Genomic DNA, 23,038 nt, shown 5'->3' with positions numbered 1-23,038 from the left:
TGCCAGCAGCTGCAAAGGGGGTTTTCTCAGCGCAAGGAAACAGATTTGTTTTGTGTGCAGCTGGGAGATATTTCTGACCCATCACAGGAGCAGATGAGATTAGCTAACAGACAAGCTCACAGCCCTGAGGTTTTATGACTTGGGGGAGGGAGAGGTACCTTTGGAACTCACTCTCCACTTGGTCCAAAGGCTTTACTGAGCCTCCAGCCACAGCCCAGGGCCTATCCTTTCCCAGGATTCAGCTCCACGAGTGGGGGTTGCCTTTTGTTTTTAACTCTGTGCATGCAGCAGGCTTGTGATATTGGATGCATTTTATAACATAACCAGGTGGGCAGTTCAGTTCCACAGCAGATCTCCCTGCAGCCATTCCATAGCACAATAGCTGCTTCTTTTTTTACGTACAAGGAGAAATATTTTGTACCTCATGGCTATTTTTCCAAATGAACGTGAGCCTTCCTGAGTCTGCACAAGCCAGAGTCAATCACCAAAGGAAGCAAGCCTGACTTACAGGACCCAGCAGCACAGAGTGCTTTCGGCTACAGCCAGGTGCTTGTTCCCTCTCCTTAGTGCCATTACTGTAGATACAATTGGATCCTTTAATAGAAGCTGGTCCATGATTATAGCTGTGAAACGGGCAAGTAAAAGCAACTGCTAGGGACCTACCCAGCACTCCCCCAGCAAGGTTTGATGCAGTCCGCGGACAGGAGCTGTTTTCTAATGTTCCAAGGGCTAGTGCTTCTCCCTTGGGCGATGTCACACCATGCCAGACTGTCATGTCTGAGATTCAGCTTCTGGGTTTTAATTTCTTCATTTTATTCTTTTAACCTTCATTCTACCCTCCTCTGCAAACCTAAATGTTCCTCTATCCGCTCAGTGAGAGCACTCTGCAAAGAGCAAACAAATGGCACCACCCTGCTAGAGCTTCACTTCTCAGTCTTTCCCCAAAAGCCAACAGCTTCAGCTCCCTCATTGCTTTGGAGACCCTGCCCCGCACAGCCATCATTTGTCAATATTCTGCCAGTACCGGGCTATCACAGTGATGTTTTCAACCTGCAGTGGTCCCAGTGCCACAGAGCAGGAAGGGTATAATCTCTCTTTGTTACATTAGACCCCTGCATTTGCAGCCTAAAATGACACTGCAACCATAACCCCCTGCAAGTTCCTATCCAGTTGGGGTTTGACTAAACAGGAGTCTTGGACACCTAACAGACAATCATGAAACCAAACTACCACCTGTGTTTCTCATTCCCATAGCAGAGACAACAGGCACAGCTCTGAACCTGCCACAGCTGCAAAGACAGTCAAGCTAAAGTAACACCCATAGCATGATGAGAAACAAGAGTTGATGCTGCTACAGACAGGCAAATATAGCTGCACACCTGACCTGGTGATTGGAAAACCCCTCCTACATGACAAGTGAGGGAGTCAGCTGAGGAGGTCACTCCAGGCTATATGCCCCTCCCCAACAGCTATCGAAGCCCTCAGACAAAAACAGGCTTGCAGAGTTAATGAATTTATTCCCTTGGAAAAAAAAAAAAGCCATGAGAGGGACCTGGTGCAGAGAACGCAGTCAGAAAAATCTTGCCTCAACTTCCATCATCATGCTGGCAAATGCCCTGGTGCAGCATGAGATTCCTTCTAGGGGGACTACTCTTCTCATGGTGCTTCCAGCTAGTTTCTTGCACGAAGTCAGGGGAACATATTCAAAACCCAGCACCAGCACGTACACACTCCTGCTCCCCTTTCCCACCCCGATACACACCACCATTAGATCATTTCCCTGGTTTATGTCTTTAAAACCCATTGCGTTAAATACTTTAATTACAAAGTTGTGTAGAGGGTGAGAATAATAGACCTGACAGGGACTCCAAGTGCCCCTCACTCACCGCAACATGTGCACACTATGTACTAAGGATATGCCCCCCCACACCAGCAGCCTGGGCTAGGATGCAGAGGCCCATTGCCCAGCTGTCTCACAGCAGGGGGCAGGCCAAGCCATTGCAAACAGGAAGCTGATGGTTTCACCAGTCAACACTGGGCTGTAATTCAAAGGCAGCTGCAGGGGTGGTGTTTCTTATCCTAACTGCTGGCAGGTTGTGGCCTAAGCCCAGGGGTGGCCCCTAAAGCCCAGCAGGGAATGGAGCTGCCTCCCCTGGTGGAGGTTGCTGACCCTGCCCTGCCAGACATTCACACCATGTAGACCAGGCCAGAGAAAATTAACCAAACCTCAACACAAAAGAGGGTGGGAGGGGCTATTTCCGCCTTCCTGTCTGGGAAGGGAGGGAGTGAATTCTAATGGATGCACCTCAGCTGCTAGTTTGAGGAGCAGGAGACAGCAGGGGAGACAGACAGCCCTTGCACTGTCCATGCCTCTGAGATCACCAGAACAGGGGGGAGTGCAGGAGTGCCATCAAACACTGCTACAAAGTCACCCCGGGGATCCCAGGCTGGCTTTGCGGGGTGGATGAGAATGGGGTGTTTTCAAATGGCAGAGACACACAAGAGCCTTTCCCTCCCTCCCAGTGCTGGAAGTAGACTTGAACTGGCACAGGAGCCGCTGGAGAAGGGCACCCTAGCACAGTAGCAGGCAGCTTTTCCTGGAGGTGAGGTGCGTGCAAGTGCCTAGGAAGGAGGGGAAGGCGAGAAAGAGGCTACATAGGTGGTTCTGGAGAGCCCATGCCATTTGGTAGTTTGCCCAATGGATAACAGCCCAAGGGAGAAACTGAACCATCGAGAGAGAGAGAGAGAGCAGGAAAGGAGGTAGGAGCTAACCCCAGAGTTTCCTCCAAGACCCCTCCTGACACAAGGGAGGGGAGGAGACTGGAATGAACTCCCGCTGGTTCCTGAATGCCCTATACTGCCCCTGCTGGTGCTGCATCCCTGCCCTGGTTGAGTTGTATGGGGTTGAGGCTGTGCTCTAGAGGTCCAGCAGCATCACGCGGGGATCCTCCACCACGGCCTTGATCTTGCGCAGGAAAGTCACTGCCTCTCTGCCATCAATCAGCCGGTGATCGTACGTCAGCGCCACATACATCATGGGCCGCACCTCGACCTGAGGAGGAGAAGAAATGGAGCATGTGAGCTCAGCCCTGCCTCTTCTGTACTGGCGTCCATCCCACTTAAGACCCAACTGTTCTTGCCCTGCGTGATAGGGAGGGGGTGCAGCAAGATCATCTGCTCAGCAGGGTATATGCTTCTCCAGGAGAGAAGAGACAACAGCAGGCTGACAGGGCTCAGCTCTGCCCTTCCTTCTGTCATGCACTAACTAAGCACAAGCTCTGGGTGGGGTTGTGCCAGGTACCAGAGCATGCCATTCAGGAGGGGAGCTGATGTCCAGCATGGAGACTGAAGGCACCCTCTCTCAACAGCATTAAGAGGATCCAGGAAATCCCTTTGCCAGCCACTGCATTCTTCATTGCTACCCACTGCCCCAGCGTGGAGGGGTGAGGGCCTGTCTGGTCCCCAACACCACGGTCTGGCACCATCACCAACATTAGAACCCTTTACAGGTCCCACTGTGTCCTTCCGAGTAAGTAACTTTGCAACAGGAAAGCCTTCTAGGAGGGCTTCCTCCACCCCATTTGGTGCACCTACGACCAGGGTCCCCTCTGCTGCTGAACCCCTCATCTCTGCCCATTTAACTACACTGAATACAGCCCTTTGGAGCCTTTCATGCAGCTGCACCTACTTTGCCTCCAACAGCAACAGGTCTGTCAAAGATGCCATGCATGCCCAGTATAGCAGACTGGGGAGGGTTGATGATGGGCGTCCCAAAGAGAGACCCAAAGACCCCTCCATTGCTGATTGTGAAGGTGCCCCCATCCATGTCCTCAATGGCCAGCTCATTCTTTCGGGCCTGAAACGAGAAGAACAAGATTTTAGAAAACAGTTCAGACTGAAGACACCCAGAACACCAAACAGGAGCAAAGAGATAGAGACTGGAGGTACTTGCTCCTCACTCACTACATTCATAGGGTGTGGCTGTGACATTATGAGTTTAATATATCTCATTGAAAGGCGACAGGACCAGAAGAGTTAATTACCTCACAGACTGACCTGACCCATGGCTGAACTTTAAAGATTGGTTAGGAAGATATGTAAATGAATAGAGCTTTGAAATGCAGCCTGCATTGTTAGAGATAGAAGGATAGATGTTTGCTCAGGTCTTGTGATGTAAGCAAACAAGTCTTGTCTATTACTATAGCTGTGATTCAAAGATCAAAAAAAAGGAATATTAATATTTAGGAAGATACTTGAGTGAAATAGTATTATTGTTTATATGTCTCTTTGAAGGTTGTGATAACCTGTATCTGAACTGTTTAATGGATAAATTACCCTGTACTAATTGCTAGGTTGTTTGGGAGAAGGAGAGTTAAGCCTATTGTTTTCTCAGGCCAAAAGGCTGATGGAAATGTATAAGAACCCTGGCACACGATCCTTCTTCATCTCAGATCTGCTTTGGGTTTCAAGAGGGGGAAAACCTTAAGCCATAAGGACTGAGATCCCCAATCACTGACTGGAGTCACCCTGAATATGGACATTGGACTATAACCTATCGACTATATCTAAAAGGACATTTGGCAACTACAAGCTCATCTCTGCTATGTATCTGAACCTCAGGAATTGAATTCAAGTCTGTATGTATATTGATTTTTTTAACCAACACTCACTCTTTTCTTTTTTTAATAAATTTTAGTTTAGTTAACAAGAATTGACTATAGTGTGTATTTTGGGTAGAATCTACGTTATAATTGGACCTGGGTGTGTGGCCAATCCTTTGGGGTTGGAAGAACCTTTCTTTTATATGACAAGATTTTCAGTAATCATCGTATCTGACGTGTGTCTGGATGGAGGCCTGAGGCTGGGTACTTTAAGGGAACTGCGTTGTTTAGACTTCTGAGTAACCAGTGAGGTACTAAAGAAGCTGTTCTGTGCTGGCTTGGTAAATCTAAGTATTGGAATATCCACCAGCTTTTGGAGTTTGTCTGCCCCATTCTGTTTGCAGTTCATCCTAATTGAGTGACCTCAGCTGGTTCCCACGGGCAGCATCATCACAGTGGCCTCTGCTGAAAACTCCTCACAAGCAACAGGTGATGGAAAGAACTTCACTTGCCAATTCTGATTTGTTAGTGTAGATGTTTAGATGGGGTTACTTTAAAATATGGGCTCTGTCCCTTTAATGTTAGGGTTAAGCAAGATGCTGACATCACCTCAGCCAAGATAGACAGTCACACGGGTGGAGAGGAGCCGAGATTGAGAGGCAATAACAAGCTCATAAGTCAGTGGTAGTATGCTAGTGTACAGACGAGGCACTGAGCTGTAGTGGAACTTTTGATACGGTCCCATGGTTTGAACAGCTCCATGTCTCAGCTACATCAGCTGAATCAGAGCCTTGGTGTGACTGACAAACCACAAGGGACTGACAGTCACTAAAGTTAGGAGCAGGTTATTGTCATCTTCCTCTAGTAGGAGCACTTACAAGGTTTATCCTTTACTTTCACTGAGTTCCACCATTTGATCTGTGCTAGAATTACCTGCCTCTGATGAGGTAAACAAGTCTTGGTCTTAAGTAATGGGAGCAGGGGGGCAGCACGAGCCCAAGCCTGCTTAGGATTCTCAGTTAAAAGGGAAAGCCTTAAAGGGATCTGTCCCACAAGAAGAGGTCACAGGTAGGGCTGGCAGCTAGTTCAATGCACAGAAGATGCCTAAAGACAAGCAGCAGGTTAGAGGGACCAAAGGTAAACCCTCACACAGAGTGAACCCACTTGTGCACGGCCAGCAGTCCTTGCCAGAAATCAAATGCTGCTTCTGTCACGGACTGAGCTGGCTGTTCGTTCCTTCCCTTCTGTGCCCCTCTCAGAAAGCCATGGCCAGCACCCCCTACAGTCCCATCTCCTCTTACCTTCTCCCCTAGCTCGCTGATGGTTCGCTCAATGTCAGCAAAGTTCATAGTTTCTACATTCCTGATGACAGGGACCACGAGACCCTGTGAGGGAGCAAAGAGCCCAGTCAGAGTCAAACGTAGCAGCAAACAGGTGCATGGGGAATCTGGTCTCAGGCAAAGGAAGTTACCACTGGAGTACACTCAACCACCTGCCCTTCTGAACAGGAATGATGGGAGCATGAAGAGCAGAGCACATCATTTACTCTCCCTCCCCTCACAAATCCAGAACTTAAACGTCAGGCAACATTCTGCCTCCCAAACTAGAAACAGCAGATCCACCACCCGACCTGGGGAGCGACTTCTCTCCTCCCTCCTCGGATGCATGCAGCACCCCTGCTCAGGGCCAACTAGGTCTGAAGTGGCAGTGTCCACGTGGGTGTTGTCCAGGGTTTACAGAGACAGCGGTTCAGTACAACAGGGCAGGCAGCTATATGCACTGCTCTGTGGGCTGAAGGTTGGTCTCTAAACATGAAGCCAGGACACACCACTTCCCCCACTCCCTAGTGTGCCCATATCAGTGAGGCCATGATAGGGGGGTTTCACCAATTTGGACTTTCCCAATAACCCATAAGAGCTGTGGCGGCCATGTCCCCTGCCAGCTGGGCCAGTGGCTAGCAGCTCTCTCGCTGCAGGACCAGACAGTGTTGGGCATCGGAGTTTCACATGAGTAGCTTTTGCCACCCTAGAGTGCCATGGCTCAGTTTGCTCAGCTAACTTTATCACCCCTGCAGAACCTGGGTTGCAATCTGGGCCAGGTAAAGAGCCCGCAGGGCACACCTTGGGAGTTGCCACTGCAACGCTGATATCCACATAGTCCCTGTACACCATCTCTTTGGTTGTGTCATCAATCACTAGGAGAGAGAGGAAAACAGGCAGTTACACAGAGAAAGCCCAAGAGCCAGGGCTCTGCAGTCATGAAGGGCCAGAAGTAGTCACTGACCAACAACAACAGCTTGCTCATCTCTAACTTCTATGCTTTTAAATGTCGTGCCAGGGGAGGGTTAAGCCCCATTGCCTCTTTGGGAAAGCATTAGCACAGAGGTAAAGACGGTTGGAGAGATGGGGAGCTGGCTAGGATCAGCTCACTCCCCTGGGACGTCCATACTTCCCCCATGTGTTCCTCTCCCTTCATAGGTACAACTGACCTCCCAGGAGACACCTCCTAAGGGCCTGCCCGCCCCCCCCAGACAATAGCCATTCCAGTGGAATATAGCAGGATGTGCCCCCTACTAATGAGCAGCCCTGGGTTGGGATGCACCTTAATATACACGGCACCCACCCTGGCAGAGTCTTGAAGGCTCCTGCTGGGGTCATTGTGAAGAGCCCTTCCCAGCATGCTGGCTCCTACCTGCAGAAGTGATATCAGCTAGGCTAGTTACAGCCCAGAGGAATCACAGCCTCTCCCTCTTCCCCACCTTTCACATGTGGGGATGTGGATCTCTGGAGCCTTTAGCTCCCTGTAGGCTTAGCCACATGCTTCAGGAAGCCCCTTGTCTCCACACAGGCTGGCACACTCACCCGCATTCACGATGGGCTGCTCCTGCAAGGCAAAGGCTGCAGCTTTCACAAAGGCTGACATAAAGCCCAGTTTCAGGTTGTGCTTCTTCTGGAAGGAGTCCCTGTGCCGGGCCCTCATCTCCTGAATGTTACTGCAAAAACCAACAGACAACCATTACCACCAGGAATGGAGGGGTGAAGGGGAAAAGAGATTACTCACTTTGTCCATAACTGACAGATCTCCTGTGTCAACAAATCTGCAATAGCAAATGTTATATCCCAAAGCTGCTGAAAAATTCTGCCTCAAGTAACAGATTGGGAAATTTTAGCTTGTTTCAAGATTGCTGTCAGAGAAACTGCTTTAGGAATCCCTCCAGAGCCACAAATCCAACAAAACCAGATGAAGCAGCATAGCTCTGCTGCAGCTCCAAGGATGCACTGCCTGGCAGGAATGTGCTGTGCCCCAGATCTGTCAGAGCTCCAGGGCTGGTGTTACAGAGGCTGAATCTCCGGCGTCGCAACCACTATCCAGTGTCTGGTGCTTTGGGCACTGGGTACAGGTGAACTGTGCGCTCATTCTCCAGGGGCTGCCCTGCAATCACTGTGGGGATGGGAGACCAGGCAGCAAGGAGTGCCAAGGGTGAAGGGACAGAGAAGACTCAGCAGTAAAGCAGGACAAAAGGAACTTCAGTCCTGGTTTCTGGGGCCCTAGCCACATGTTGCTGCTCCAAGACCTGGCCCTCTTGCTTGGTGCTGACAGGCTATATGCACGTGATATTTTGATCCCCACAGCGAGAGGCCTTCCCAAAATGCCACAGAGATGGCCTGAGCACCAAGCACAGTGCCTGCTCTGCCCATCCTGGAAATAGCTAGTCCCCTCACTCCCATTGACCGGAATAGAGACCAGTTACACAAACTGCACTGAGCAGCATAGCCTCAGCTCTGCCCATGCTGGGCTAAGACCAGCTGCTTTGGAATTGTACCCCCTGCCCTGCCCCCTCCACAGACCATGCGTCTTTGAAGAGGCAGTTTTAGCAGGAGGTGGGAGTAGAGGCTCAATGGGATTAGAATGTTTGTTTTCCTGCACCTAACCTTGTTTAGGGCTAGGATTACTGCCCAAAGTCATTAGCGCCTCCCAAGACACAAGGGCTGCAGAAGCAAGGAGCAGGTTTGCTGAGAAACCAGCTCATTATGGCTTCCTCCCTTCAGACACTGAGCCCCAGTGGGGAGCAGGAGGCCTCAGTGTAGGCCCTTGCGAGTCGGCAGCAGGGCATACAGCTAGAAGGGCAATCAATCCAAACCAGATTACTGGCTGCAACAAGAGCGAGGCTAGCGTAAAGCGACACCTCGATTAGCCTCCAAGAGCAGATAAAGCTGCAGCACTTCCCCTCCAATCAAGACTATTTTGCCAACCTTATCATTCTGAGCCCCAAATATTTACATGTTTTGTCTTAAGAAGCAGAGTAGGATTTCACAGGGCAATTCAATTTGGGCACAATTTCCCTTAATGCACTGAAATCTAAGATTCCCACCCTCCAAACCCATTAGTGTGGTCAGCCCACAAGCACTCGGCGTGAGTCAAGAGAACCCCACCGACTGAAAGAGATAGGAAAGGGATACTGACCATCTTGGAAAGCTGCTCTACAAGACTGCCAGGTCTGCTCACTGTGCAGGGCACAGCTGGGGGGATGCCCACATCTGTAAGGTGAGCTACTTGGACCTTACCTGTCCTGAAGCAACTCACATTCCAGTCTCCCCAGCAGTCACCTTAAGGGTTAAGAGGAAGCAGAAGCAGAAGCCTGTCTTTATATTGTCAGTAGCCAGAACACAGGCTGCTCCAGCTTTTCCAGCTCAGCACTACCCAGTCCTTAACGAAAAGCTTCACAGAAAAGGAGCCAGGTTTCTCTTGTTACTTCTGAGAAGCAGAGACCCCATGGAGTCCCAAGGACCTTGAGTGAACTACACACCTCATCCTGGGACATCAGGATGGTCTGGAGGAAGCTGCCCAGAGGAGTGCAGTGAGAAACCTGACCACAGGAGCCCCAAAGTAACATTGCCCCAGCCTGCCCAAAAAGCGTGACCAGCGACCCCTGCTGCTGGTTGGGTGCAATGAGGGAGAGGCCCCACCTTGCTAGGGCAGAGGGGAGAGCATGGTCCTCACCTCATATCAATCTCATTGAAGGTGGTCAGCATGGCACATGTGTTTTGAGCCTCTTTCAGGCGCTGAGCAATGCGCTGACGCATCCTGTTCATTTTCACCTGAAATTGAAGAGACAGTGAGCAAGAGCAGCCATGGGGTTAATAGAAAGAGGAGATGGGCAGAGGAAAACCACAGGGCCTTCAGTCTTCCCTCCTGATAATTAGCAGCCTGTGCCTTGGGCTGAGCTGTTTACTTGATCACTCTGGGCAGGGTGAGGTGGACCCATTACCTGCAGCGCAGTGGGCCCAGAGAGCTGCCACAAGCTCACTAAATAGGCTTCCCAGCTCAGGAAATGGTTTGATTGAAAAACAGAACTGAATCATGACACAGGCAGAATGTGGCCCAGATCTGCGCACCCCTGAAGCTCTGCTGAAGGAAAAGTTCTTGGGTGGTGGGTGGGCTAGCATGAGAAGAGCAGCCTGCAGAGAAAGCCACAGACCAGTGTTCCTGAGACATTATTGTGTGAGCAGCTTGGCCACATTCCCTTGAGGTTTCACACCTACGGCCCCAGCAGCAGCAGCAGCATTGCCTGAGCTCTCCTGAGGACACCTGGGCAGCACAAAACCAGCTGTTACCTAGTAGCAACACATCATAGCCTGAGACTCCCTTTTCCTGTCTAGAAGCCCTTTCCCCCAAGGTAGTTGAGAGAAGGCCCTTCCTTAATCTCACCCTCAAAACTGCCTAGCCCCTACGGAGCACCTGGGCCAGAGCATTTACCCAGCCACTACAGCCCCTAACTGATGTGTGTGTGAACACTCTCCACCCAACGCACCTGGGCACGATCATACCCAGACAGTTTAGACAGGCTCCTCAAGGTTTACTCCAGAGAAAGGTCCTTGCCTCTGTTACCCAGCAATGAAGGCACTTTGAGAAGCCCTGGCCCCCTGAACCTTACCCTATGTTCTGATCTGGCACCTTTGCTGGCCCCTGGCTCCACAGCAGGAGCTGCCACTGGAGCTGCAGTCGGCTTCACCGCAGACACTGAGAGCAGAGAATACATATGTCAAGATGGGATCTTAAAACAGCGTTAGCCAGGCCCCTGCCAAGAACAGCTTGATTATAGGTCCCTCCAAGCCCCGTGTTCAATCAACAGGATATGTAAGGAGTGAACCATGGCTTGAGATTATGGGGAGAGCAGGCTCCAGGCTGACTGGAGATCTCAGGCCTGGCGCATACAGGGCAGCAAAGCAGAGAAGCTTCCATCTCAAACTTTAAGATTGCTTTGCTGCCCTTAACTTTATTTCCTCTCCCACTGAAAGGCAGGGTTCGCAAAAAGAGGACTGACCAAGGCTGCAGCCTCACCAGGTTTGGTATCGATGGGCTGTGTTGACACAGGGGGCACGGGAGGCATTGTAGTGGGGATTGGCTCTGCAGGGGGAGCAACAGCAGCAGCCACAGGCTCAGGTGCAGGGGCTGTTGCAGGAGGGGCCACTGTTGGTTTGGCCTTGGCGGGAGCAGCTGAAAGACAAATGAATAATAATTGTAAGTGCAATTGCAGTCTGGAACGTGAGACAGTTATGTCCAGGCTCTCACCTGCCCTCACTGGCCTGCGTCTGGCAACATTCACCTTACCGGATTCTCGGAGTGCATTTCAGTGTTATAAAAACCTAGAAGATGCTCCTTTCAGCTCACAAACAACTAACTGGATCCTAGGCTGAAGCTGAGGCTTCAAATATTTATGATACAGTAATGCTCAGAGGTTCCTTGTACCACAGGGCAGAGAGTTCCACAAGCTAATTATGTTTTCATCCTATTTAAATTTGCTTCTTTTAACCTAACTGAGTGTTCTTAGTTTTGTATTAAAAGACAGGAGATACAGTAACTATTTATGCATCTGCAGGAGACTGATCCTTACTGTATAAATGTATTCTCTCTCCATTTATTCTCATTGCCACCTAGAGTCTACTAATCTCCAGCCTATGCACATACAACATAGGACCCCCGTTGCCCTTCTCCACTTCCTCTCTCTCCCACTGGAGAACCCAGGAGGGGACATCACTTCAGAGAATGACCATGATACTATCCTATCCCCTTCACAATGCAACTTGCATCTCAAAGTGTCACTGCATATTCTCACACTCTACCCCTGGACTAAATACATGTTCCTGACTTACCTCCACTTTTCCTGAGTTTGAACAGAGGGGTCCCTCCTTCCACTTTTCCCCCATCAGGTACCAGAAGGGCTTCAATCACGCCAGCTGCCGGGGATGGAACCTGCACTGATGTCTGCAAAAAGGAGAGGAGTGAAATCCCCCTGAACATTGAAAGTGAACAGATATCCAAGTAGGAGACCCTTGCCTCTAACAGGGGGCATGAAGGGAGATGTCCTGTGTCCCAGATTTCACGGAGGGGAACCAGAGCTTTGTATTGCCCCTTTTGCACATGGACCATCTCACCTTTTTTTTTTTTTTTTTTTAAAAAAAGAAACACAAAACTGCTGCGATTTTGAGCCTTCAAAAGAAGCCAGCAGCATAACAGCCTGATCCACCTGCCTCATTAGAGAGGGTACAGCAAGCTGCCTGCCTGACAATGACACAGGAAAAACAGCTCCCATGGATTCAGGAGCAAGCAAGCACTTTAAAATAAAATAGTTTCCGAGGAAAATTATTTTAAAAATTATTCTGAGTAATTTAAGAGCCAAAGTGACACACTTAAACTAGCCATTTTTCTAAGATCGGAACTTACCCTACACAGTCTCTGATTTCTCCTGTATTTAAATAGAAGCAGATTTCCTGAGTCCTGCTATGTAGACTGGAGTCCCTGATGGGATGTATCAGTAAAATGGCAGCCCCCCGCACGGAGAGAAGAGAAACTAGCAAAGATTTCACTAATTTAAGATACAGTCAGCATTTATACTAAAGAACTGAAGGTTTTAAACTGTGAAAGGAGCAGGGGCACAGGCAGGTCCTGAGTCTTGTGGAACACAGACCTGGGAAAGGGAGCAGAAGGGGACCAGTACAGAACACTCTTACCTTGTCTGTTTCAATCTCACACACCACTTCATCCTCCGCCACTGTGTCTCCAACAGCTGAACAACATAAGAACCACTGTAAGCAGAAAGCTGTACTCTGGCCTCCCCTTCCAACCCACAGCATAGTCTCTCAGTAATCCAGAATTTTCACACTAAACTTGCATGACCTCTCTTGTGTGAAGCTGAAGAGATCTACTGCACATTCAGGGTTTTGCTGATCCTTGTTCAGGTATCTCTCTCCAGTCTCATCCTTCTACACCCTGGACAGAATGGCCCTTAGACAGGCAGAGATATTGCCAACAGGTCTTTGCCCCAATGGAAAGTGTAGTTATCACACTGCTGCCTCATCCTTCCCAGGCGGAAAGGCGTTAAGAAGCAGCACTTCAGCCAACCAGCTACAAACTGTGCCCAGGGCTGCCCCATGGAAGCATGGAAAAAATGCAACTGCAGTGAAAAGCTAATGGGGAGGGGGCAACTTCTTACCTTTCTCCCACCTGACATCTCCCTCTGTGACTGATTCTGCAAATGCCGGTGTGTTAATTGTAATCACGTCATTCCCTGTGGGACGGGGGGGGAGAGAGAGAGAGAGCCTGGCACACATATTCAGAGCTCAGGGAACACATTCAATCACCTCTCCATTTTGGCCACTGGGAATTGCCTGGAAAGGGGCAGCCCAGTAATTGTCGGATGAAGTGAGGAAGATGGGCAACACCACACTTTTTGACAGCAAATCACACAGAAAAGAGCTTCTCCCATGGACAGGAAGTCACAAAGTACCAGAAACACCCAACACAAGAAAGCCACACACTACAATAGGGCCAAAAGCACAAACCCAACCCCCACCACTCACCAATGGAGGCTAGAGTGAAGCAGGTATAGAACAAGAGTGGAAAGGTGGACTCAGTTGTGGCTCAGGGCCACGTGCACTCCAGTCAGAGGGGAGCAGACCAATTAGCCCCATTGGTTCCTGGTTCTTAGCTACTTACTGCACGCTGCTGTGATTCTGAAGTAACGGACGGAGAAGACACTGGAGGTGTTTACCCTGGAAAAACAGAGAGAGAGATGAACACAGAATGAAAAAGCCTACGGTGTGGTCAGCCCAGGTCTCCCAAGGACAGCTGAGTGAGATGCAGCATTTACACTGGCTTGCTCCAATTGATCCGAAGGCCACTCAGCTGCCCTGATGATGCATACACAGTTGCTCCAAGGGACATTTACATATTGGTTTATGCTGTAGTAACCCTACTAGGCACCCAAAGGAAGCTCAGCAGCCTGCTACCTTTGGGGAGCCAAGAAGTCCAGGGACAACAGGCATGTACAGAATTTGATTCCAAGCATGTACCCCAGTAATGGCTGTGTTAAAAAAATCAGCAGACAGAAGTCTTGGGGCTTCAGAACCTGCCAAAGAGCTGACCCAAAGTCCAATCCCATACCCTTGGCTAGTGCAACAGTGATTTGTTTGTCTCTAATTTAGGAGCAGCAGCACTATAAGAGGTGCTTCAAGACTGACACTATCACAGAAAGTCAGTCAGACACTCCTGACATCCCCCTTCCAGGGGAGCCAGGCATCCCAAGTGCTCTAAAGAGATGCTGCAGAAGTATCATTCTCAGCAAGAGCTAATACACTTGGGAAGCAAGCGTGAACATGCTCTAGCACTACCAGAGCTTCTTGTAAAGCAGGCCACACAAATTCAGCACACATTGCCCAGTGGGTAATGCTGTGGGCTCCCAGGGGAGGGAGGCATGCCGTGTCTGGGAGAAGAACCATGACTATCCCAGCAGCGCAGACCTTGCCCTCGCATCACTTGCTCCAGAACCATCCCACTTCTCCTCAAGGAGAATCTGTCTCGCTGTGCTTCCAGTAGGTCCCTGCTGGGAGGCCACCACTAAATATCACAGTGATAGGCACAGTATTAGTGAGAACATGAACAGGTCGATACATGAATTATCCTCTCCCCCTCACCATTGACCTCTTCATTCTTGTCCCTTCCACGTCCCAATATTCAGATCCAACCAGCACTTATTTGGGTAACATTCTCAATTCCTGGCCCAGAAAAGCCAGAGCGCACGAATTTCCTGAGACTAGCTCTGAGCCCCTACGATGTGCAGAGGGGTTGATGACAATTAGAGCAGACACACCACCAGATACCAGGGCTAGAGCAGCCCCTCCCCTTGACATGCTGCAGCAGGCCTTAGCTTTTCCATGGATACTTACACAAGCTTTCTGCTGTTGGTGTAAGCCAGCCCCTGGCTCCGAGATACACCTGCAAGGTAGAAACCACTTCAACTGAAAACCTCATTATCCTACAGGCAGCTACCCAGCCATACACCCACCACAAAGGGGAGGGTTTATAAGGTTAGAAACAACTCAAAGAGACCTTTCCAAGCATGCTCAGTGGAATCTATTCAGATGTTAACAGAGCCTAAAGAAGACCCCATGCCACTGCTGCCCATCCTGATTGAATGTGGGGCTACAGCTGGAGACTGTACAGAGGCCCCTCTACATCAGTTGCCCCACTCAGAGGCTGTCAGAGAATAACAGCAGCTTTGTTTTCATTTAGATGTCTAACAAAAAAAAAACAACACTCCTGCTCTGGGATCTAAGCTCTGCTGGATCATTTTTAAAGGGCAGGATATATACCAGCAGATGTCCCAGAGCCACAGAATATAGGAAATGGCCAACTAGAGAGAGAAACCAAACCAAATACCCCCTGACAAGGACCTTCCCTAAGCACTGCTAAAACTTCATTCATGTTGGTATTAGAAACAGGGGGCTCCAAATAAGGATAGGACAAGAGCCCCTTGATCCCCAAGAGGCACCCACAGGAAAGCCTGTGGCCCTGTGCGAAACACAGATAGGGAGAATCTCCCATAAAGAAAATTGCTTTCTGAAAAAGTACTGGAGAGGAAGGTTGTTCCCTCCTGAATAATTTCTCAGCATTTCTTCAGCCTTGTAGGCTCCACCATGTTCATATGCTCTCTGGTTTCAGGTTGGAGATTAAGCAACCTTTATCATATACTTCTAATCCTGACCTTTGCCTCTCTTGAGATACTGCGTAATTAAGATTCTGGCCTGATCTCAGATTAAGGAGGCTTGGCATAGCAATCTGAGAACATACTGATTTCCTCAGAGCTATGCAAGTGCAGAAGGAAGAGATCATTTCACTGGAAAATGATTCTGAGAAGGTAAGTTGCAACTCTGACATTCTGTTCCCTGCTAAAATACATATTCCCTTTAAAGATCAAAAGCTTGGGGTTTATGACTGTAGACACTGAGCAGCTTTAACTGTTGGTCAAAGCAGAACCGGAAAAATGGAAGCGTGGACATGGACTGTGCAGTCCAGAGCAAGAGCACTTTGGGATCCAGTTCAGGCCTTCAGGAAGAGCTCTGAGGGACTCATTCACACTGGATTCTGAAAAAAATGTACTGTAAAAGCACCATTATTTCCAATGAGCTTATTTAGGAGTCACACACAATCGCTCTGTTGCCTTTGGGAATCTTCAGCTTAGCTGAATGGACTGATTATCATTTATACACATAAACTTGTTTTACTTCTGATTTAATTTGTAACCAACTGTTTGGCTTTATGATGATTTTTGAGGATATATTTGACTCTGATAGCTCCAGTTTATTTCTATCAGCAACTCTGGTTAGTTTCTCTTCCCTTTGTCTATGCAGTTATGAAATGAAATAAAATACAAAAATTGTTAATCCCAAGTGTAAGACTCACCGGACAGAGAGCGTCTTCCCAGATTACAGTTCCCCTGTCAGAGAGAAGAGGAACACTATCAGACTTGCAAACAACAGGAAGAAGCAGCTCCCGAGGTTACTATGTTTTCCCCAGGATTCCATGCCATAACCTAAACCAATAGGTAGGAGACAGTTCACATGTCCCACTATGTGAGCATGTTACTGCATTGCTGCACACTCTAGTCTGTGAGAATCTTTCAAATACTCTGACATCTTTTTGCTTAGAAAAGGGTCTGGGAAGCAAGACATTAAACTCACATTCCTTGGCTTCTACCTGCATCTCCTGCTGTTGTGTCCTTGAAAAGGGATGCCCACAGGTAGTGAATAAGGAACAGGTTCTGGAAAGCCCCAGGCACCTGAGATTTGCCATTGCACATTAAGACAACTTGTAGCGAAGTTAGAATTGAAGCTCCAAACTGTTGGCTCCCACAGCCTCAACAGCTCCAACTGGTGTCCTTTTTTTAAATTTTTAGTTAAGGGACCTTTGGGTGAAATCCTGGCCCCACTGAAGTCAAAGGCAAAACTCCCAATGATTTCACTGGTGCCAGAATCTCCCACTTTGTAACCTTCCATTTATCCCCAGGAACTCATCAAAAATGTTCCTAATTCAGGTTAACCTTATTTTAAAAACAAAAACAAATTTCAAGGTGCAGTCATACAAGATCCCTGCCCTGTTAAGTATTGTAACACACATTCAGATAGCACCTTCCAACCTGGAGCACCCCAGAACTCCTACAAACTATACACAAGGATCACTTCAACCACCCCTGAAATGGAGCCAGTTTTAGGGTGGGACACGACAAAGCATCACTTCTCATTAGTCAAGGCAGGAAATGAAAGAACCCTATTTCAGTTAAATCTCAACTTCTGAGGGAGAGGAGAGTTTGCAGATGAAATCTGCCTTCAACCTCAGCATGACACATGATATCAGCTATAACTGGGCACTGACTCTTGGGTGCTATGTCTCACATAGACGTATTTCTGAAAATTCTTACAGATCCGATAACACAAACTGCCAGGATTGATGAGATGTTACAGATGCATCAGAGTCCACAGGAACTGACACTTTGTAGAAGATGGAATATAAATGGAACATTTTATAAGGCGAAAAACTGACAGAATGTAATACAAGGAAACTCAGTCTGAAATTTTGGTGACTGGAGCTCTGCGGCTTTCACAGTTTAGTCACGAGTAATCTCTTATGGATTCACAGTCTCATATTACACAGCTCCCTCAACATTTATATAAGTATTTAATATACTGAGCAAAGTGAGCTCCCTTCTGTCCACTGATGCCTCTCTCGGGGTACTTTGTGGCAGGGACAATCCTAGCATCCCCAACAGCATTTTTGTAGAGGAACAGGTTGTGTTGTCCCAGATTCTGTAGGAGCACCAGACTTCTATGTGTGCCTGCAGAAACCCTGTGCTACTAGGATCCAGCTCACTATAAGCATAGACATTGGGAAGCTCATGCTACAATGGGTGGTTGTGGAAAACAAAATCCACAGATGGTACTTTCCATGGGAGCTGAGTCTGTATGTGTTCTAAGAGCTGCTATTATGCCCATGGAAATTCTAAAATGCTTTAGTGTAGCTGGACCACCCTACCCTAAAGAACGGAAGTCTTCTGTAAGAGAAGAGGCAGAGGGCCTTACAGTGAAGGGGGGAAAATAGGAACAGCCATTCTGGGTCAGATCAATGGTCCATCTAGCCCAGTATCCTGTTTTCTGACAGTGGCCAATGCCAGATGCTTCAGAGGGAATGAATAGAACAGGCAATCCTCAAATGATCCATCCCATCATTCAGTCCCAGCTTCTGGAAGTCAGAGGCTAGGGACACCAGAGCATGAGGCTGCACCCCTAATCGTCTTGGCTAATAGCCACTGACAGACTTATCCTTCATGAACTTATCAAATTCTTTTTTCATCCCCATTATAGTTTTGGCCTTCACAACATCCTCTGGCAACAAGTGCTACAGGTTGACCACGCATTGTGTAAAGACAGAGGAGACAGGTGGGAAGACATTCTGATTCAAGATGTTGAGGGTCTGTATACACTGCACTGTGTTCCTTAGGGCTTTCTTGCTTCTACCCCTCAGGGGTGGTGTTCCAGAACATCCAGCCTATAGAGGATGTTTGGCAAGGGAGTCACTAACAGGCAACACCCCAATTTCAGAATAAATCTGCTGGGACCGCATCTACTCTCAGGGACATTTGGCATTACTGTCTGACCGAACAACTAATGCTGGCACATCCTTTACAGGAAAGTAGGGGCCTGAACAGGAAGCAAGAGCTTTAGCTCTACCAAGATGACCTCAGCACAATGGATCTCTTAAGAGAGCCAGCCTTAACATGGAAGAGTGAACCACTAACAAAAATTTCACTAATACCTCCCCAGACCAAGCTACCAATTTATTTAATCTTTCCCTAACTCCACATAACTTCCTAGGACCATTCAACATGATGGAATCAATCTGACACCAGAGGCCCACCTCTTGCATTTTACCCTTTATGGAACTGTCATCCATCACAGCACATTTGAACCCCCACTCTATGGAATACATAAACCCCAAGATGGCTGTGGGCATGCTGTGCATCTGCAAATTCCCTCTACAGTCTCCTTATCCCTACCTTGCAAACAAGAGCCAGTTTAGATAAGAGCACTGAGAGAATAGAACCACGCCAGGCAAAGCCAGTTTCATGGCCCCAAGTGGAACTTGCATTAAACTGAATCTAAGGGCTTGACAGCTTTGGAAGTGGCATGACAGGGAGATCATAGAAGAGAGGGACCAGTGAAGCAGCAATCAGCCCTGTGGAAAAGGCTGCAGCCCACACATAGGAACTGGTGGAAAAGCCGCTTACAGCAGAGATGGTTGCTGCACTAACAGGCAGGGCCAGCATGACCCTTTGCTGCAAACAAGAGATGCATCCAGGTCTTCCACTTTACTCACTGGTTTCAATAGTTAGTAATTGCACATAGCATTAGTTAGGTAGAGAAAAAGACAGATGCCAAGATGAGATGCAGACAGTAATGCTGAGCAGATGGAAGATACTGTTACTAAACTGTCAGCTTGACCTGTTCTCTAACTCCCCGCCCATGCAACTGCCAAACTCTTCACTAACTTATTTATGGCCTTTTTCTGAATGAATCCAAAGGTCTCATTCACCTTGAATTCTGCTGCCTTCAGTGCTGTAGACTACGCCATCTTTCTTAAGACCCTCTCCTCTGTGGGCTTCTAGGGCCCTACTTGCTCAACCACTCCATAAGTGGTGGTTCTCCTCACTGTTGTGCCCAAGTGGCAGTGGTCAATGCCCTTCTCTTCTTCCTCTTTCTCTCCACTTGTATGTTCCCATGATTCCTATGCTGGCAACTCACCTCTCTTTTCTCCAGCCCCATAGTGTTGCTTGTCTCTTCAAGTTTTCTTTCTGCACATCCTTTTTTGCTCATGTCAAAACCCAAACCTCTCTTCCTTCCCCCTTCCTCTGTTCTTTCTGACCACTCCCCTATCCTCCAGTCACTCAGGTCCACAGCCCTGAGACTTCTGTCTTCCTCTCCTCCCATTAGACTTCCATCAAATTCTAGTGAATCTCCTTCCGCATTTTCAAAATCTGCTTCTTCCTCCTTATTCCCAATGTCAAAACTCTTTGTCTATGTCCCTATTCTCTCCTGCCTGGATGACCATCACCTCCCTGATCTCCCTGGCTTTCTTCCCTCTCCACTACATTTAACACACTGAACATAAGAATGGCCATATTGGGTCAGACCAAAGGTCCATCCAGCCCAGTATCCTGTCTACCAACAGTTGCTAATGGCAGGTGCCCCAGAGGGAATGAACCTAACAGGTAATGATCAAGTGATCTCTTTCCTGCCATCCATCTCCACTCTCTGACAAACAGAGGCTAGGGACACCACTCCTTACCCATCCTGGCTAATAGTCATTAATGGACTTAACCTCCATGAATTGATCTAGCTCTCTTTTAAACCCTGTTATAGTACTAGCCTTCACAACCTCCTCAGGCAAGGAGTTCCACAAGTTGATTGTGCACTGTGTGAAGAACTTCCTTTTGTTTTAAACCTGCTGCCCTTTAATTTCATTTGGTGGCCCCTAGTTCCTATATTATGGGAACAAGTAAATAACTTTTTCTTATTCACTTTCTCCATACCACTCATGATTTAATATACCTTTATCATATCCTCCCTTAGTCTCCTCTTTTCCAAGCTGAAAAGTCCTAGCCTCTTTAATCTCTCCTTATACGGGACCCATTCCAAAACCCTAATCATTTTAGTTGCCCTTTTTTGAACATTTTCTAATGCCAATGTATCTTTTTTGAGATGGAACCACATTGTACGCAGTAATCAATGTGGCAAACATGGAATTTATAAAGGGCAAAAATATTCCCATCTTATGCTCTCTCATCTTTTTAATGATTCCTAACATTGTTGCTTTTTTAACTGTTGCCTGCACACATGTCGTGGACATCTCAGAGAAGCTATCCACAATGACTCCAAGATCTCTTTCGCTGATTTAGTTGACTAAATTAGCCCCCATCATATTGCATGTATAGTTGGGGTTATTTTTCCCCATGTGCATTACTTTACATTATCCACATAATTTCATTGCATTTTGTTGCCCAATCACCTATTTGTGAGATGCTTTAAAGTTCTTTCGAACAGCTCTTTGGTTTTAACTATCTTGATTTAGTATGGTCCTTAGCAAGCTTTCCCACCTCACGGTTTACCCTTTCTCTGAGACTCATTATAAATAAATTGAATAGGACTGATAATAGACGAACCCTGGGGAACACCACTAAGTTACCCTCTCCATCTGAAAAGTATCATTTAATTCTACCCTTTGGTTCCCTTCATTTTGACCAGTTCTCAGCCATGAAAATCCATGAAAGGATTTTCCCTCTTATCCCATGACAACTTAATTTACGTAAGAGCTTTTGGTGAGGGACCTTGTCAAAGGCTTTCTGGAAATCTAAGTACACTATGTCCACTGGATCCCCCTTGTCCACATGTTTGTTGATCCCTTCAAAGAACTCTAATAGATTAGTAAAACATGATTTCCCTTTACAGGGAATAATTATAAAATTATGTTCCTTGCCCAATGCTCTGATAACATCCCACCACAAACATATCCCCCATGTACTGACTTCCTGGCTACTCCTTGTCCTTGCTATCATCTCTCTGCCCTAGCTACTCACCCATTACTGTGGTATCCAACTGCCACTCCTTGTCTTCTGCCACACTTCCACTTATATTTTGCCAACTTCTCCTACCTTAACAAATCTTCCAACAACACTGGTTTTGGAGCAGAGATCAGTCCTTGTGTGCCTGTAAAGTTTTATGAACACCTAAGGTGCTGTAGAAATTACTAGCATCTCTAGAGTAACAATACCAAGACAAGACACAGAAACTGGACAGAGAGCTGATACAAGGAGGGGAGGTACCTGTGTACCAAAGAGAATATGTATTAGGAGAGCAAGATATGAGTGGGTATAAAAAAAATCCTGGTATCAGCTACAAAAATGTTTAGTTTCATGGGCTGTGCCTTTCTATTTATGTAATGGAGGATGACCTGACAGCGACACTCCCCTGTGAACAAGAGGCTGTCCCTGTGGAGGGCTCCTCCAGCACTCACAGCTTGTAATGGCTACCTGCCCCCGATATGAGCCATGGCGATGGTGTCAGCCTGCCCTGCATTTGCCCTCTCAACTCCTTGTCAGGTTCGGGTTGATGTGGCTCTGCTAGCCCAAACGGTGCAGCCTGTGGCCATGCTCAGGAAGAGCCGCACCCTGATGGGTCTGCACTCAGATGCCCCTGGCCATTCAGGATGCCTGCTTCAGACTGGCGAGCCCTGGGCTTGGGGCTTCCCCCAGTTACCACTCCCCACGCCAGGCCGGTCCACCGACAGACCCCCCCGAGGGATCTGTTCCCCCGCCAGCTGCTTGTCCGCAGTGACCCTGGCAGGAGCCCCAGCAGGGGAGGGTTTGTGGGTCACGTTCCCCTGAGGCTGGCGGGGCGCAAGGCAGGAAGCTCGTGGGGGTCCCACGGGGAGCGGCCGATGGGGGGCGGGGGAGCAGGCACAGGGGTTTCTCCAGGGGGCGGCCCAGCACGGGGGCGTGACACCGCGTCCGGGTGCCCTTGGCGCTGCTGCCGCCTGCCCCTCCCTTCCCCCCTGGGCGCCCCCCCAGGCGGTACCTGCCGCAGGGCGCACAGCGAGCGCCCGAGCGCCCCGCTCAGACCGCGGGACCGGGACAGTAGCAGCATCGCGGCGACAGCGGCAACGGGCAGGGCGAGCCGGAGGGCGAACACCGGAACCAGGCCCGGCGCAGGCCGGAAGCGGGCCGGGGCGGACCCACCGCTGGGGCAGCTGGAGGGGAGGCACTGGGGGATCGTACCAACCACGGAGACGGAGGGGGGAGAAACTGAATTACCCTAAGTGGGGAGGAAGACTGAGCCAGAGAGGCTAAGCTGGGGGGAGCAGAAGGGGATGGTGGGGGGCGCGAACCACCCCGAGGGGACATGCGGGGTGTGGGGACCGAACGACCCTGAGGGGTCCCATGAGGTGGTGCTGGACCACCGTGTTATTGGTTGCATGGCAGTGATGGGCAGAGCCGTGCTCAGGCCAGGCTCCCTGGTACTGGGTGCTGCACAGACAGGGTCCCTGCTCCA

The 23,038-nt window shown here is 48.8% G+C and overlaps 1 protein-coding gene across 1 annotated transcript; it reads right to left on the bottom strand.

Moving 5' to 3' along the window:
* Window positions 1-1,497: 1,497 nt before the first annotated feature.
* Window positions 1,498-22,717, bottom strand: DLST (dihydrolipoamide S-succinyltransferase). The gene is made up of 15 exons (XM_032801908.2): window positions 22,565-22,717; window positions 16,344-16,377; window positions 14,828-14,876; window positions 13,599-13,654; window positions 13,096-13,170; window positions 12,614-12,669; window positions 11,756-11,867; window positions 10,944-11,099; window positions 10,537-10,622; window positions 9,603-9,700; window positions 7,463-7,593; window positions 6,722-6,795; window positions 5,903-5,986; window positions 3,689-3,856; window positions 1,498-3,052 (listed from the first exon to the last, which is right to left on the bottom strand). The coding sequence occupies exons 1-15, from the start codon at window positions 22,631-22,633 to the stop codon at window positions 2,918-2,920; spliced, it is 1,383 nt and encodes a 460-aa protein (XP_032657799.1). The 5' UTR covers window positions 22,634-22,717; the 3' UTR covers window positions 1,498-2,917.
* Window positions 22,718-23,038: the final 321 nt, after the last annotated feature.

Source organism: Chelonoidis abingdonii, chromosome 4, assembly GCF_003597395.2.
Source record: "Chelonoidis abingdonii isolate Lonesome George chromosome 4, CheloAbing_2.0, whole genome shotgun sequence".
Taxonomy (NCBI): domain Eukaryota; kingdom Metazoa; phylum Chordata; order Testudines; family Testudinidae; genus Chelonoidis; species Chelonoidis abingdonii.
This window is presented reverse-complemented; position numbering and strand designations above follow the sequence as displayed.

Coding starts and splice junctions, on each gene's coding strand:
- DLST (XM_032801908.2), bottom strand. CDS start 22,633: ATGCTGCTACTGTCCCGGTCCCGCGGTCTGAGCGGGGCGCTCGGGCGC. Junction 13,171..13,598: donor CAGAATCACAGCAGCGTGCA/GTAAGTAGCTAA, acceptor CCCGTCCCACAG/GGAATGACGTGATTACAATT. Junction 7,594..9,602: donor TTCAATGAGATTGATATGAG/GTGAGGACCATG, acceptor TGGTTTTTGCAG/TAACATTCAGGAGATGAGGG.